The 17,389-nt window shown below is 32.4% G+C and overlaps 3 protein-coding genes across 6 annotated transcripts; 1 reads left to right on the forward strand and 2 right to left on the reverse strand.

Annotated features, from left to right (window-relative positions):
- Nucleotides 1-2,840: 2,840 nt before the first annotated feature.
- LOC126840633 (mitochondrial import inner membrane translocase subunit Tim9-like) lies at nt 2,841-3,964 on the reverse strand. Its single transcript, XM_050576504.1, has 3 exons — nt 3,742-3,964; nt 3,191-3,286; nt 2,841-3,098 (listed from the first exon to the last, which is right to left on the reverse strand). The coding sequence occupies exons 1-3, from the start codon at nt 3,799-3,801 to the stop codon at nt 2,970-2,972; spliced, it is 285 nt and encodes a 94-aa protein (XP_050432461.1). The 5' UTR covers nt 3,802-3,964; the 3' UTR covers nt 2,841-2,969.
- A 742-nt stretch (nt 3,965-4,706) lies between these two features.
- Nucleotides 4,707-11,420, reverse strand: LOC126840268 (damage-control phosphatase ARMT1-like). Of its 4 annotated transcripts, none has more exons than XM_050575898.1 (9): nt 11,280-11,420; nt 7,451-7,558; nt 7,001-7,088; nt 6,590-6,822; nt 6,341-6,503; nt 5,984-6,158; nt 5,496-5,729; nt 5,220-5,339; nt 4,707-5,128 (listed from the first exon to the last, which is right to left on the reverse strand). In XM_050575898.1, the coding sequence occupies exons 2-9, from the start codon at nt 7,522-7,524 to the stop codon at nt 4,902-4,904; spliced, it is 1,314 nt and encodes a 437-aa protein (XP_050431855.1). In that variant the 5' UTR covers nt 7,525-7,558; nt 11,280-11,420; the 3' UTR covers nt 4,707-4,901. The 4 variants fall into 4 exon arrangements, with proteins under 4 accessions (XP_050431855.1, XP_050431857.1, XP_050431856.1 ...); XM_050575900.1 differs by lacking the exon at nt 11,280-11,420 and adding an exon at nt 7,798-7,816; XM_050575899.1 differs by lacking the exon at nt 11,280-11,420 and adding an exon at nt 7,649-7,741.
- A 2,098-nt stretch (nt 11,421-13,518) lies between these two features.
- On the forward strand, nt 13,519-16,028 carry LOC126840269 (40S ribosomal protein S3a). Its single transcript, XM_050575903.1, has 5 exons — nt 13,519-13,728; nt 13,826-13,929; nt 14,698-15,020; nt 15,612-15,773; nt 15,841-16,028. The coding sequence occupies exons 1-5, from the start codon at nt 13,667-13,669 to the stop codon at nt 15,988-15,990; spliced, it is 801 nt and encodes a 266-aa protein (XP_050431860.1). The 5' UTR covers nt 13,519-13,666; the 3' UTR covers nt 15,991-16,028.
- The last annotated feature ends 1,361 nt before the right edge of the window (nt 16,029-17,389 follow it).

Below are 17,389 nucleotides of genomic sequence, written 5' to 3' on the forward strand. Positions count from 1 at the left end.
ACTCTTTCAGAACCCAAGCTTACTACAGCTCAAAAACCGACGCCCTCGTTTCGGTTTGGCGTGCACGCGGTATCTTTGGTGACTGCCCGAGTGCCGTCGAGGCCGCCCGCGGTCTCGAGGGTAAACCGTCGCGAAGTCCTTCGGATAGGGACTGCGGCGGTTCAACGATTTCAAGCGGTTTCGACGGGTTCCATTTGATGCGATTTCAGGCTAGCAGTTGCTTTGTTCTGGCCACCCGTACCGTAGTGCTCGGATCGTACGCTATTATACGAGTGGTGTTCGATTCGAGATGGTGTACGTACAAAGACGGAAGTAGGTCACGTGCGATTACATAACATTGTTATTTCAACCCACGCATTTTTAGGCGAACGTCGCAACGAGGTGCGTAGTGGTGTTTGAACAGCCGCCGTTTTGCTCGGCCGTTGGGAAATGGGCCGTCAACAGCTACGTTGTATGTGTTTTTCGAAAAATTCCAACTCCACAAGACACCTTTTGGCTTTTAGCACAACCGGATGACTCACACGATCGCTTCGGCATTGGAAAAACCCACAATTTTGTATAATTTATACAGGCCTGTTTCAGCGTGTCGCGGTTTAGAAAATTGGAAGGTCAATCGACTGACATAAGTCGGACCGTGTTACTTTATCCCACTGTCCCGAAATATGCCCGGCCCCGGCTATTAAACTCAACAATAATCCCTATTTAGAACAAAGGACAAAAATACCTGGGTACCATTTTAGGATAAGCCCTTATAACTAGACCGCGGATTTATAATGTACAATTGCATGTATTTTATGGGTCCTCCTATGAAAGAATGTGTTCCTTACCACTTTACCAGAATCCGTTTCAGAACTTTTTATACCATATAAACACTACTTTTTTATGCAATATGCATAAATTATGTTTTTGCATATAAAATGAAATAATCATTTTTAAATTATGAAATTGTTGCCTATCAAATAATAATAATAATTTAATAATACATATTGCAATATATTTTTTGCGAATTTTTTTAGTTTTTTAATTTGTTTTATCTTACCCACAAGAATACAATAGTAAGTGAAAATTAAGAGAAAAATAGAAACAGTATCGAATTTAGACTTGCAGTTAACAGTGATGACTGATGAGTCATCATAAGTTTAGAAAAATGTATTCGATTAGACATTAGTACATTGTCGACCATAAATTTAAATAATTCAACGCAATAGCCTATGTCTACATTTTACTTTGTACAATATATATATTGAGAAATTCTAATTTTTATTTACGTTCTTTTTAAAATATTTAATTTCCCTGCAAATAATATAATAATAATTACAGCAAAAAATAAAAACTTGACCTTGAAAAATTAATTTCTAGGTCTCCAGGATTTTTTAAAAAATTTTCCCACTTTCAGCACACAAAGAAACAGAAAACCACTCTTAAATTATGTTTTTCTGACATTAAAGCTCTTTTGCCACTCAACTAACCTAACCTAACCTAGAAACCCAGCCAGGATATGCTATTGTTTTATAAGATCCTTATTTTTTGTTTAGATCACTTATTTTCATATACAATACGCATAATTCTATATTTTTTAAAAATACTAAAATTAAAATATTATTTCTCTATAATTTAATAATGTTATTCACAGAAATGTAAATTTGAGGTATGGTTAGTATGGGCTTTTAACCACCCTTTTAAAATTTATTAGTTGCTAGTTTCAAATTAAATTAGTGAATCATATTTTTAGTAAACAATTGTAACGCACCTACTTGTCTAGCTGGCTAGACTAGGCAAAGTGGCCGTCGATAAGGCTAAAATAGACGGATCCCCACGGGAAAACGGTTGGCTACTCTAAAAATTCCTTTTTCAAATCTGCCCATTTTAAATCTGCGTTTTAAATTCTATTCTTTTATACAACTTTTTCGCTTGTTCTCTTAAATATAGTGGAAACCTTATTAGCCTTTGCGCCTCACTCCAGTCGTTCGCAGCCGATATCCTATCGTAAGTTTCTAGATAATCATTAATATCTTCGGTCAATTGACCGGAAAAGCATTGCGGAGTGATATTCATAATTAACTTTTAATTGAATAAAAAAAATAACGTATTTTAAGTTGAATAAAATATACTTTAAAATTCCAGAGCAATTTGTACCGTAAAATAAAACACCTTAACACAAACCGAGAGTGAATTAAATAATCAGTGCAGTTTTATGGGGTCGTGGCCGTAGCTTATTCCCTTGCAAAATGGGTTCTCCCCCAGGGTAAAAAATAAAACTAACGGCAATCGGCGCCTCCACCAAGTTGTAACGGACCTACTTGTCTAGCTGGCTAGACTAGGCAAAGTGGCCGTCGATAAGGCTAAAATAGACGGATCCCCACGGGAAAACGGTTGGCTAGGCCGCTGTCTACGTCTAATTGGCCTTAAAGTCTCCCTTATTAACTTAATATATCGCCCGAGGAGCTAGAACGGGCGGTCACACTGTTAAATAATCCAACTCTCAGCTGCAGGCTACAAGATGTTTTATTCTAAATTAGGGTTACTAAATAAAATACAAAATTATACAATATATATATATATATATATATACACTCTGACCTGGGTTGGACAATGAAATGGTTGGTCAAAGCGGAGTTGAAACGGACGCACACAAAAGATAGTCGGATGGGCGGCTTGTAGTAAAACGGCAAAAATATAGAGCGCAAGGTCGAGGATATTGGCGGTCCGTGATGGTAAAGTCAACTGGTTAATTAGATGATACGCGACGTGCATTGTCCTGTGTGTGCGACCGTTCCCCTACCTATAGTCGGGGGTGCTGTGTCAGTAGGTTTGGGACGCGAAGTAACGGTCAGGTGAAATATGATCGTTACACAATTTTATTTTTAAATGGATTTAATTTTAATTTATTTAAACAAATTAAAAACATACATTAATAACTATGAAATCAAAAACACTAGTTGACTGAATTTATCAATAAAGGTAACATTTTAGGATTTTGCACTTTGTTGAGCGGTTATTAAATGTTCATTCATAACCATTTGGTATTCTTGAAACCGTTGCGTCATTCTTTCTGAAGCTTTAAGAAATTTATTTGTACAATTTTGTGCACATTTTTCCTAGAAAATACATAAAATTTGTTATACGATTACACAAAAATATTTATACTAATATTGTTTGATAGTTTAAGTAGTATCAATATTTAGCTTACCTCATCACTTTTGAGATCGCCTACTGTAAAATCATTGGCACAATCCATGAAACATAACTCGGTTAATTTGTTGTAAGACTTGAATATTTCTTTTATCTAAAAATGAAAAAATGTAACAGTTATTAATATTATTTCAATATACTAAGACAATTTCATTAGTTGATAACCAGTTTTAATGTATTTTTATTTTAAGTCGTACTTAAAATGTCTAACGAGTTAAAATCAAAAAAATTTGGTGTAATTTTTTCTTTTTTGCTTTACTGCTTAACTACTAATACCTAGTCACAAACTCTTTTTCTCAATAATGCTTTTAAATATTATAATCGCTGGAGTTAATTATTTTCAGCCATTATTGTAAGCGGAAGATTCTTGCAAAATTAAAATATAAATCAAAGTTAAAAAAAAAGTATAACCCGGTGTAGAGTAAAAATTATCATATTCAGTTAAAAAAAATTAGCTTACGTTACGTTATCAAACTTAAGTATAAGATATTTATTTTTGAAACTGAAAAGAAAGATTTTAATGATTTCTTTTCTAAATGTTATCCTTACGCTAGCTAGTTGTGTGCCATCAAATTCCATGTTATCAGCCGGTGCATTTGTATTTTCCATTGTACTTTAGAGTCAATTCACATAAATTTAATTGGATGAATAATAGTAGTACTAGTTTAGCCTTTTTTTTATAAGAGGTTTTAAACTTTCAAGTTCTCAGTTTAACTTAAACTTAATAATTAATAAATAGTAACATAACCCGGATTTGTCATATTTTGATAACTATTATCAAATCCTGTCTTATCAATCTCATCAATGTCTTATCAGTAAACACCTTTTCAAAAATGTCCAACTGGCAATTTCCAAGACATAATTACTAATTAATATATTAATCAAAGTGGATTTATATATACATAAATCCACCACGATATTAATATTATTATTAAGCCGCACAGTGCACTCACATTACCTATGAGCGATATTTTTAAGGAAGAAATGATTTCAGACCGTTAAAATATTTTTCAAATCAACATAATAAAATTTGTCCCAACAGAAAAAAACAATTATGTTCCAAAATTGAGATAGCTAACAGTCGATATTTCCCACTTAAAACAAATGATTTCGGCCTTGTTCACTTGTACAGAAATGTCTTGACACTGATATATGTAAATGTCCAAAAAAATATGTCGATTTAAACCGTTCATGCATAGACATTTTTGTGTCGCATAGTTATTTCATTTGAAAAAGTCATTTTGTGCTTGCAGCTTTAACCACGATTAAAGTAAACCAATTCAAAACTGTTACAACCTTTAATGCTGTAGTGTGGCACACAGAAAATTATATTTCAGTCACTAAAACTATTTATGTAAATGGAGCAGTATTAATAAATAATATATGATAATTTATGAAATTGTACCAAAATAATCAAAGTAAAGTTATTGTAAGCTATTAGGATATAATCGTAGGTGTCCACACAAGTACTAATCAGCCAACTGATATAATAAATAATTTGTCGTTTATAATAATTATTATCAATATTTCTCATCTACTTTTACTATTGTTCTCAAATTATTATATATCACATTCTATAATAATATAATACATATTTTAACAATAAAATAAATGCATTACATTGTTTTATAATATATAGCCAAAAAAAAAATAAATATATAGAAATAACAAAACGTAAATAAAATTAACCGCAATATCACAAAATAATTCTATTTGGCACACTGTATTACACCATATTTTCCAGTAGTTAGCCAATTATTTTCATCCACCTGCTCGATTTTTGTTTCATAGTCCAAAGGAAGCCCACTGATACAGTCGCACTTTAATGTTCGCAATGCAACAACCGCCGTCGGCAAGAATCCACATAACGCTTGTTTAAAATCGGTCGTTGGTATCCAATTGATATCGCCAATCAGCTTTCGATAGTTTAGATCGCCTGTAAATGTAAGCAAAATCATAATATAGTCGACTCTTAAAAGTTCATCACAGTTAAAATAAATTAGTTTAAAATATCTTGCACACTTCACCTTTGAATATCAATAACTGAGAATCAGCCAAATTTGTATATAGATCATAATCTTTTAAGGCTATTTTAGAATATGGATAGGGCAATGTCCAGAAGTCTTCACACTTCAGTATAAATTTTCCTACGTAACAAAATCATAAATATATGTATAATATATATTATTTAATTTTATACAATATTTGTACGCAATTACTTTTATAAAAATTGTCATTTGTGAACATTTAACGCGACAGTAAAAAAGTAACGGTATTAAATTTAAAATAACATTGATAAATACCATTCTTGTAATATTCACTCCATTTTTTTCCAAGTTTTTTAAGAGCACTATGTGTACTTTTATTTTCTAAATGGTCCAATATTCCTTCAAAATCCAATTTAGTGACATCTGATACATACCAAGGAATGGATTTTCCGTGGAAAACTATAACGTCGGCCAACTCAAATGTCAAAAGAAAATCGGCTAAACACAAATCCGTAAAGAGCTCATATGCTGAATTATCCATAATAATATCTGAAAAATTATTATACTTCATAATATAAAAAACATATTAAATGTATATACTTTAATCTATAACAATTAAACGATTTGTATTTTTTTAATAAATAGAATACCGTTAAAGTTATAGTTTTACAGGTTAATCAATTTAACAATATGCTTATAAAAATTGTACTATTAGAATTCTAAAATTTTAAATTGGGTTCTAAGTCTAAAAATACGTTAATATAATAACAATTACTATTTTGTTAAATAGAATGAAAAGTTACCAATTTTCTTAGGTTTTTGGCAACTTATCTGTTGCATTAAGTTCCAAATGTCATTGGAATGATCAGCTAATAAATATTTATCCAACGACACAATAGCCTTTGATGGATCTTCAGATACAGCCATTGATTTGCCAGCGCTAAGCGAAAGATCACATCTGTTTCCCCATAAAGATATCTGTTTTTAATGTCGTATAAATAATTTGGCCAAACAATAAATACAGACAAAATTGTATTAATTTAAGCATTGGTTTTATAATATACAGGTAAGCTAGCCTTTTGTTAAAAATGACAGCAGCTAACATTGAAATATATATATATAATACTAATGGAGATCAATAATTTTGAATGGATACAAACCTTAAGTATTTGTTTAAAAAGTATATAAATTCCGTCTGTGTCTAATTCTTTATTAGATAACTTTAATAAAATAAATTCAGCTAAAGATATCATAGACAATTCTGATTCATTATAAGCATTAGACTTAAGGCACTCAAATGGATCGTAGTTCTGCAAAGACGATCTAATAAAATATAAATTAAAAAAGTTATTATTTCTTCACAACATACTATTAATACAAAGTGTTGGTAGAAAATTATTTTTAATTACGTTTTAGCAAACGCTTCTTTTATTCGTATATACATATAGTTTTCAGTGAACAGCCATTCTGAATCGAACCATGAAACTATGGAATCACTTGCAAGTTTTTCATCCAAAATTTGATTCCATACAAGTGCTAATTTAAATGTTGCATTGATTTTTCGAAGAGGTTTGTTACTAATAATTTCATCAACCAATAACTTAATTTCTTCTATAACATTTTCCATTTCTTGTTGCTCATTCTAAAAATAAGTTTTGAGATATAAAAAAATTTGACATGACTTATAGTTTAACAGTGAACTGATATTACCCACGTAAATTATAATTATTGTGATTTTTATCTCATATTTAGATTAGTCTATTTAGGTTATACCTATAATATATATGTTAAATAATATTACAATAAAAATAATTTCTCACCGATTCCAAAGGTTGTATTTTTAAATAATTAATTATTTGTGTAAATAATTTTGGCATTCTTTCACACATTGAAACATATCCAAAACTCCTAAAACAATATTTTAGACACATAGGTATAAAACAAATTAATTTATTACATTTACATTTATTGTATTAGTAGAAGGCATTGAGCACATTTTATTTTTTTTTATAAGTTTTGTCAACTGATAATGTATAGTACATAAATTACCTAGTTATGTAGGTAGTGAACAATTTTAAACATATTATCACATTAATAGCAGCAATACGTATACATAATTAAAAGTAAATTAAAAGATCTCCTATGATTATTATAATACGAATATTACAAAATACATTTTAAGATTTTCCCATCGACTTAATAAATTAGGTACTAGTTGGCGTTAGATGTTCTGAAAATGATTTAAGTAGGTAAGAATCAAGAACACTCACTTTTTGTATTTTCCTCGTAATGGTAAATTAATTGGAGTAGATTGGTTTATAAATTGTTCGTTATTTAAAGACATCGTACTTGGGCCAAGACTAGAAATCAGTATACACCTAAAAGGTAACGAATAAAATTAGCTAAGAACTAAAATTAACTATTACAGTAACTATAGCTTTGTATTTGATACTTTTGTATTTCATTACTTAATTTATTATTTTGACAGTTTGTTACTTAAAATCAGTTTTATAGCTGGCCAAGACCAAAATTAATTATTATCTATTAACCTTGGACCTTGACTCTTGATATTATATGATAACAGTTAACTTAAAACTAAAATTTATAGATCACTTACCAAAATTAAATTTTATAATACAAACTAATATAACGATCTGTGTTGAGTATGAAACTCGAAATTTTCAAATTAAATAATTAATTTATATATTATTATTTTTTATTAGGCTTTAATTTAACATTATTCAAATGGCTTTACACAGTTCTTTCTTTTGGTGATTTTTGGCCAAGTCACACCAAGTACCCAAAATGTGTCTGCTTCAAAGCTAAAATCTAAATAATATGGCAATACGTACATTATATGTAATTGTAATACGTTTATATGAGTTGACATATCAGTAATTACACACTGAAAAATTATAACCATTAATAGTAGAAACTATGGTTGTAATTTGGATTCGAAAACTTCATTTTTAAACATTCGAATAGTTGTAAAATACAATTCGAATTAGATTGTAATTTTTTTTTTTTTCATTAAATATAGTCCGCGACAGCTGTGGTCATTGGACTGTCATTATTTTACATAATTAAATAACAATCTTATGCATTATATATGAGTAATTTTATGAAAGAAACAGTTATATTTTTAAATTTTGTTGATAAGCTTGGAATTGTGTATGAAATCTATGATGCTTTTGACGTTGCGTGGGTCTGGGTTCAATGACTCGGAAAGCTGGTCTGGCAGGTCTGCGTTTCTCCTGTCCTGGTCATAGCTCCGACATTCAGCGAGGATGTGTTTGACGGTTAGGGGGGTGCCACAGCAGGTGCATACGGGGGGTTCTTCTCTCTTCATGAGGTGTTGATGTGTAATGTGTGTGTGACCGATCCTGAGGCGAGTAATGGAAGTCTCCTGTTTTCTCGTGGTGTTCTCAGGGAAAGGCCAAGGGAAGGTGGTTCGTTTGATTTCGTGTAGTTTTGATGCTAATCTAACCCATTTGTTTTCCCATTGGTCCTGTATGTTTTTGGTAATGATTCTTTTTACGTCTTGGTATGAGAAGTCCAGAGCTGAGAGGGAGTCATTGGATGAGTGGGCCGGTTTCGCGGCCATGTCAGCGCGCTCGTTGCCTTTTATGTTGCAGTGTCCTGGTATCATCCACATGTAGGATATGTGTTTACCAGCAAGAGTGGCCCTGATATGTGTGTTCTGTATTTTTCTTGCGATGTCGGTGGGTTTCCATTGGTTCTGGATGCTGATGAGGCTAGAGAGGGAATCACTAAGAATTATGGCCTGGTTAACTTCTATGGTGTTTATAGCAAACTCAATTGCTTTGAGGATAGCCATGGCTTCTGCAGTGTAGATGGAGCATTTGTTGGATAATGTCCATTGGATTTGTGTGTTTCCGTGGACAATAGCCATCCCAGCGTGGTTTTCTGTGACAGAGGCATCCGTATAAATAAGTGAATGCTGAGGTGTAGAGGACAAAATTTCCTTGAGAAGGTTTTTGAAGTGATTAGGGCAGGTGGATTTCTTGGGGAGTTGGTGTAAGTCCAGGTTAATATTCATTGAGATGAGCCAAGGCGGGGATATGCTGATTTCAGTTGTTATTATTTTTTCTAGTTCGTACTTTTTGTATACATGGTCAAATGTGTGATTCGGCGAGTGATGGAGGCCGGAGGGGGCTCTTGCCATTCTTGCAGCAATTTTGCATGTTTCTTCTGACCATCTCATGTCCAAGGGGGGAATGCCCGCTATGCTGAGGATGCTGCTGATGGGGCTTGATCGGAAAGCGCCAATGGATAGACGAATCCCGGTGTTGTGTACTGGATCTAATATTTTTATGTGGGATGATGTTGAAAAAAGGGGGGCTCCGTAGTCAATTTTGGAAAGGATAAGAGTCTTATGAATTTTAAGTAGGGTACCAGTATTAGCTCCCCATGAGGTGTGAGAGAGTGTTTTGATTATGTTGATTCTAGGGATACAAGATTTTTTGAGGTGTCGAATGTAAGGTAGCCATGAGGCTTAAGAGTCTATAATCGCTCCGAGAATTTTTACTTGGGTTTTGTTCATGATAGAGTGGGAGCCAATGTTTACTGAAATGGTTTCTTTTTTCTTTCTTTGGTTGATTAGTATAAGACTTGTTTTGTTCGGAGCGAAACGGAAGCCGGACATTTTAGACCATGATATGAGTTCATTAGTTGAGTCTTGCAGAAGTTGTTGTATAGTGGTACTACTGGAGCTACGGCATGTGATAGTAAAGTCGTCTGCGTATAGCAAAGGAGAGTTAGGGTGGCGGACTCCTGCGGATATGTCATTGATGGCGATTAGGAATAACGTTACTGAAATAGTGGACCCTTGGGGTACACCGTTCTCCTGCGTGAAGGAGTCTGATAGAGAGTGGGGTGTTTTCACCTGAAAGGTACGGTTGCAGAGGAAGTTGTTTATGAATTCTAACATGTTTCCTTTGGACAATATTTGGTTAAGCATGTAAATGATTCTGGGCCTCCATGCTGTGCCGTATGCCTTGGCGATGTCAAAACTGATAATTCATAATTTTTTATTATTCTGTAGGGCCGTTTGGATATTGTTTTTAATGTTTAAGAGGTTTTTAGTGGTGCTTCTATTGCTTCTGAAACCGTTTTGTTCTGGGGTGAAGTATGTGGATTTTTCCAGAAACCTGGCTGTTTCTGTGATCATGTCGGTGGGTTCCCTTACTACTGCTTCCGTGTTTTCTGGTGAGGGGGAGGAGAGACTGGAGGTTTTTATTTCTATTAGGGAGGTGAAGAGATTCCAATTGGCTTTCTTGATTGACCAACGAGGTGAGTAGACCAGATGACAGTCGTCAAGGGGAAGGTTGATGGAAATTTGTATCGGTATATGGTCGCTGCTGTTGTGTGTGTATGGCAGGGTACACCATTCCAATTTGTGAGAGAGGGATAAGTTAGCTATGGAAAGATCGATGGAGGAAGGGCGTCCGTTTGAGGGATTGATTCTGGTTGGTTCTCCGTCATTGAGGAGTATCAAGTTATCCTGCGTCAGTAATTCTTCGATGATTTTCCCTCTGTGGTCTGTTTTGGGTGATCCCCAGGTTTCGCTATGACTGTTGAAGTCACCAACTAAGATGAAGGGGTGGGGCAGTTGTTGTATTATTTTTTCGATGTCTGGTAGAGAGAAATCTCTTTGGTTGGGTATATATATATGTTGCATACAGTTAATTTTGTGTGGGGAAGCGTAACTGTGACTGCTATCGCTTCGAGGTCGGTGTGTAATGGAAGTTCTATGCTCGGAAAGTTTTGATTAATCATTGTTGCAACTCCTCCACTAGCTCTAGCGCAGGAGAGACGGTTACGTTTATACATATATCAAAGTGTGTGAAAGTGGGGTACCTGGCACTGTGGCACCATTATGTTTTTGGTCGATTGTAGAATCGACGCGCCTTTGTATGGTGATTTATTTGTTTTGGTTTTAAGTGTGGGATGATTTATACTTGATGTCGATGTAATTGAACGATTAGGTGTGAGATTTTTGGGCGAATTGCCCGTAGTGTTTCTATTCATTGCTTGAATGTAAGTCGGTTGGGCGATATATTAATAAAAACATATTACCTTTCCGAATGTCGACGTGTTTTCTGTGTTATCGAAAAGCTATAAAACGTATAGTGCGATAAGAACACGTGTTGCACGGTCGGCTATTGAACACGAACTGTAGATTGTAATTCTAAGAGCAGTGTTAAGGTATAGTACTTCAAAATACTTGTAAGCAAAGCGGAAAGATGACGAGATTACGGAGACAATGTCATATTCGTTATCTTTTTTTTTTCACAAACTAAATATTTAGCATTTAAAATCACATTTTTTCAAATAACTGTAACTTTTTTTTACGTTATTATACTCAAAATCGGATTCGACATTGTCTCCGAAATGTAATGTTATCTTTCTATTTTACAATGGGTGTTTTTGCTCTAAAACTATATATTATTTGGACCGAGTTCAAATCGCCGTCAAGGATGCTGTGTGATAGTCAGAAAATTAAGCGGATTAATTTTACAAAGGCTGTAGGTTTTCAAAACTAAGAAACCAACATTTTCACATACTTAATATAGACAATAACATTGTCTATGCTCAACCATGGCCCTATAATATTACAACCAGTTAATGAATAATTAATTAATTAAGAAAGGTATTTTCAAACTGATATGTTAAAAACGGAATAAGAATTTAAATTTGAATGTTTGTTTGGTTCATCCTAAAAAGTTGCAAAAAGCGAGATACGACCCTTTTCGTTGGGGCAGTCGATATGCATGACTTTCTTTCCTTAACTACATATATGAAGTCTGAGAAAAATTAAACAACTCAACAGAAATTGTTTTTTAAATCGCTTTCAAGGATGCCGTGATAGTCCGAAAAGTAAATTAACTACCAAAATAGAGTTCTAATTATTGAACTAATAATTACACATCAAAGTTTAACCTTTAAATTAAGATTTTGTAAAAGATTTCCTATACTTTACTCCTTAAAAATGGGCGGCGCGACTGGATATGACATTTTTTTTAAAAAATTGTTTGCAATACGTGTATATCGTACAAAAGTCGCGTTGTGTCAATAAAACGCCTATATCTAATAATGATTTTTGTATTTTAATTTTGGAAATAAATCGTTATTTAAATAAAACCGTAATTATATTTATTATTGTTACGGTACTTACTATTATAATTTTAGCCGTTTTACCGTCTTCAGCCATAAACGGATAAAATGACGTTTAAACCGATCGATTTAAGTTATAGAGGGAAAACAATTATTACGCTATTTACTAATTTTACAATCCGTTCATTTTCGCGCCACAGCGGCAAAAAACAATGTAAAAGTCGATTAGAAAGCACAATTTGGACATTTAGTAGAAACTTGAAATGAGAAAAAATAATGGAAGGGTTCCGAAACGATGGCAAAGCCAATACTTGAAACTGAAAATGTAAATAGCTGCATTTGTTTTGCCTTTTTCCTGATTTTGTATTAATTAATAAATAGTTTTATATACAGGGTGATTCTTTTATGTCGGCCACTAAATATCTCACTGTGTTTAATTAATAAGTTGCTAACAAAAAACTAATTTGGAAGGGGGGTAGGAACATAAAAATGTGTGGAAAATTGAGATCACATTATATAAAAACTCTACGAAAGAAAAAATTCAATTATTAATTAAATCCAGTGAGATATGGCCTACGTTAAAAGAATCACCCTGTATATATAGGTACTATATTATAATATTTACTATAATAAAATCTTTATTATCTACGATATACGTAGGACCATAAAGACCATACAAACAAATACAACCGTACCTTTTATCAATAAAAACCAACCAGTACAGTAGGGTCGGGGTATAAGGGGGAGTGGGGATGGAGCATACTGAGTCGGGGGAGGTCACAGGGAAAAGTTATTGTGTTTACAATCACAAAAACAAACCAAATCATCATCTTAAATTTAATATATGTTCTTAGCTTTACACAACATTAAAAAAATATATAGGTACCGAAAAAGCTATAAAAGTTGGCATCAAAACAATTATTAAACTATAATCATTATTATTATTCGAATATTCGAATCCAAACTATTCGAATAATTCGCATCACCAGTAGAAAAATATAGAAGTGATAATATTTAATTTTAAATGAAATATTACAATTATTGTATAAATAATAAAATAACGATAACCAAAAACTTAGTTTTAAAAATTTTAATTTTGGCGCTAAAAGTTTTATAGGTTAAACGTACATTTTTTCCTCCATGTAACCTCAAAATATTTGGAAGCAATCAACACTACAATACACGTTCACGCCTGCGCATTCTTTCTACTCGGCAAGTTATCCAATTGCCGTCGTGAGATAATTCTTCTCTTTTCAAACCACGTTGGAAATCTCGTCTATCGTCCCAATTTATTTTCAGAAAGCATTCTAGTAATCTTTCGGATCAAACGTTTTATTAAATAAATCGCTATGGCTGTTGGCAAGAACAAGGGGCTGTCAAAAGGCGGCAAAAAAGGATTAAAGAAGAAGATGTAAGTGTACTTCTTGTAACCGTAATTTAATTTTATAATAATAATATATCTCAAATTCACTACGAAATAAATGTTCTTGTTACTTTTTCCTAATTAGCATTGATCCGTTCACCCGTAAGGACTGGTACAATGTACGAGCCCCGTGTATGTTCACCAACCGGGATGTAGGCAAAACTCTTGTCAATCGTACCCAGGGAACGAGTAAGTGAATATAACTAATAAGTAGTGTGTTTATCATGTAATTAAAACAAAAGGATAGAAGGACACATTCTCGGCAGAAAATGTGTAGTGCTGCATAAGCTATTGGCTACATCATTCAAATTTTTCCATGAGTTTGTACTTGCAATGATATTACGTATGTAAATTTGTTTCACTCCCTCAATATGTTTGACTCATTAGAATAATATTAATTTTGAACTCGGTTAATCACTTAAAAATTATCATACATTTTATCATAGTTATAATATTTAAATGTCCCGTTTTGTGTTGACACCCTCATCCAAGAGTGGTACTAGTGGTATCGAATTAAAGCTTCTATAACCCTGTAAAACCAACTTCTATCCTTATTACACACATTCACTAATTATTTGGGAGTGTAATAAGTATATTATATGTAATCTAAACAATATGCAAGAATGCCCAAGTGTGTTCATGTGACGTGCCTAGAAATTGTATGGGAAAGGTCGTAGTATTTTACATTTGTGGTAAGAGAAATGGCGTAAGGTGTCATTTAAAAAGTAAGAATTGTCTTAACACGTTGACAGCCACAATACTAAAAAATACCGTTAAACTATTAATTATTTCGTAGGTTGGAAGTCAACGTGTTAAATAATCATACATTTTTTTGTTTAACCAAATTTAAATGTTAATAGCAAGAAAATAGCACGCTATAGTTCATACAAATAGATTATACGTAGTTTTTTAAACGCAAATCAAGATAAAAAAGTTACATTTTTTTTTTCTTTCTAGAAATTGCATCTGAAGGATTAAAACATCGTGTATTTGAAGTCTCGTTAGCCGACTTGCAAGAAGACGATGGAGCTGAAAGGAGTTTCCGTAAATTCAAGTTAATTGCCGAAGATGTAAAGGGCAGAAATGTTCTGACCAATTTTCATGGCATGGACCTTACCACTGATAAATTGCGATCGATGGTTAAAAAATGGCAAACTCTTATTGAAGCCAATGTAGATGTTAAAACTACCGACGGCTATTTGTTACGTGTGTTTTGCATTGGATTTACATCTAAAGACCAATTGTCTACTAGAAAGACATGCTATGCTCAACATACTCAGGTTAGAATTAAACAATATTTAAATATTTTACTGTAAATGTGTTAAAAACTGTATACACATTTCACTATTTTATAATCAATGATTTGCTATGTAAATAACTTATCTGTGTGGGGCAATAGATAAAGTATCGACTTTTATCTTTAAAATGTCAGTGTCTAGTTTGATATACTTAACTGACAAATATAATATAGTGTGTATCACTTTTAATCTAACAGTTACATTTGTTTTAATATAATTCTATCATATTATTGTGACACAATAATGTATAGATATCCCATACCAGAAGTAGAACGCATAAAACTTAAACTGTTTAGCTAAGATGATGTGTTGGTTTTTGTCATCAAAATTAAATCTTAAATTGTCAATGTATATAAATGTTAAAAAAAAAATTCATTGAATACGAACAATTTTAGTTTAAACTTTTGTTTCATTCTTATTTTTTCATTTTATATAGTTTAGTTAGTTATTTATTACGTCCTCCTTGAACAAATATATTTATTTGAACTTATAATGTTTCAGTTACTTTTATATATAATATATTATTGAATTTAAGTGCTTAGCTATATATTAAAAATAAAAAATTATTTATAGGTAAGAGCAATTAGGAAGAAGATGGTAGAAACTATTACTGAAGAAATAGTTAAATCTGACCTCAAAGAAGTGGTCAACAAGCTCAGACCCGACTCTATCGCTAAAGAAATCGAAAAGAAATGTCAAAGTATCTATCCTTTACACGATGTTTTCATTCGCAAGGTGAGATAAAGCAAATTATTACATGTCATCTTGAATGTCTCACTGATGCTAAATATTGTTTTTTCAGGTGAAAGTGTTGAAGAAGCCACGTATGGACATTGGTAAATTGATGGAATTCCATTCTGACGAAGGTGTGACTACGGTTATTGATGAAGAAACGGGTGTGCAGGTTGACAGGCCTGAAGGTTACGAACCTCCAGTCCAAGAATCTGTTTAATTTATGGATTTTTATAAATAAAACTAATAAACCATTTATTATGACTTTTTTTCTTCATTTGATAGTATTTCCTTAAAATTAATTACTTTTTGTTCCTCTAAATTATTTTAGTGACATAAATTTGGCTCATTATTACCGAGGTTTTTTTAGTTTTTTTTTTTTACTACAAATTACAAAGTAAACCGATAGCTATTTTAATTTAAAATAGCTATGTTCTCTTTCGCCCAAATTTCTTAATTGAAGCTACGATACTTTTTTTTTTAATGTATTAAATAGTTGAATAGTAAAATGCTTTTAACTTCTCTGTTCAATATCAAGTCTTGCATTAAATGTAATAGTACTTGGTAAGTTAATTACGAGATGGTGATTTTGATGTTATACAAATGTAATCTTGAATCTCTAATACCTTATGGAATCTACCGATTGTTTTATAGTTGTTCATTTTTGTGTAGTACATTTAATGATGAACTACCATTTTTTTTTAATTGAGAAATATTCTTTTTGAAGACCGTGTAAAATAAGACCGCAATGTAATGTCACTAAAATTGGAATTCTATGATACGATGATCAATAATGATGGTTTTAAGTACGTGTTAATAGTTAATATTGTGTGCTGGATTTTTTGTGTTAGTAAATTAAAATCGCTTACCAGCAGCATACTTACTTTCTAGACTTGGGTCGTAATTTTTAATTAAGTAGATAAAAATGTTTATAGTGACCAGATAATTTTCGCACGTTGTACCTTGATGTTCATCAACAGCAACATAAATATTTACTGTCAACAACATTGTTTATAAACACATACAATAACTAGGTAGTAGGTTTTTTTTCAAACACCAAACACATGGCTAATTCTAAACAATAGTATAGTGCCCAAACTGTCTGTAGGTTAAAACTAAACTGCAATCTGTCGAACATATATTTTAACACAATAATTTCTAGTCGGTGGCGCTTTTAGTCATGAAATACCAAGTAAGTTTCAATTGAAAATAAGAACGGACGATTAGTCGATTGTAAAAAACCAAACGGCGTTCTGACCAAAATTCAAAATATGATTTGGTAATGATTTTTTTTGGAAAACTAACGTCGAAAATGATGTTCAACGCTAAGCTGTATTATCCATTTTCAAAAAAAATTATACCCGCCAATTCGATAATTTTTTTTTCCATCTCGAGTACAGTGTTAATGCGACAGCACGGCCGAACAATGTAAAATTCTGTGTAAATTCGACATCCATTAATGTACGGATTTGTTTGAATTAAATAAATTCCGGTAAATGCAAATTTGTCCAAGTCGTCCAATTTACCTAAGTTTAATAACCCCTCGGATGACGCCATATTTTTCGTGAACACAATCAGTGTGGCCATGACGTAGTTCTCCTACCGTGCCTGCATTGATT

Source organism: Adelges cooleyi, unplaced genomic scaffold (genome assembly GCF_023614345.1).
Source record: "Adelges cooleyi isolate 19-005CV unplaced genomic scaffold, UGA_ACOO_1.1 ACOO_flye_CR_arks_rails_tigmint_CR_PRNA_376, whole genome shotgun sequence".
Lineage (NCBI taxonomy): Eukaryota > Metazoa > Arthropoda > Insecta > Hemiptera > Adelgidae > Adelges > Adelges cooleyi.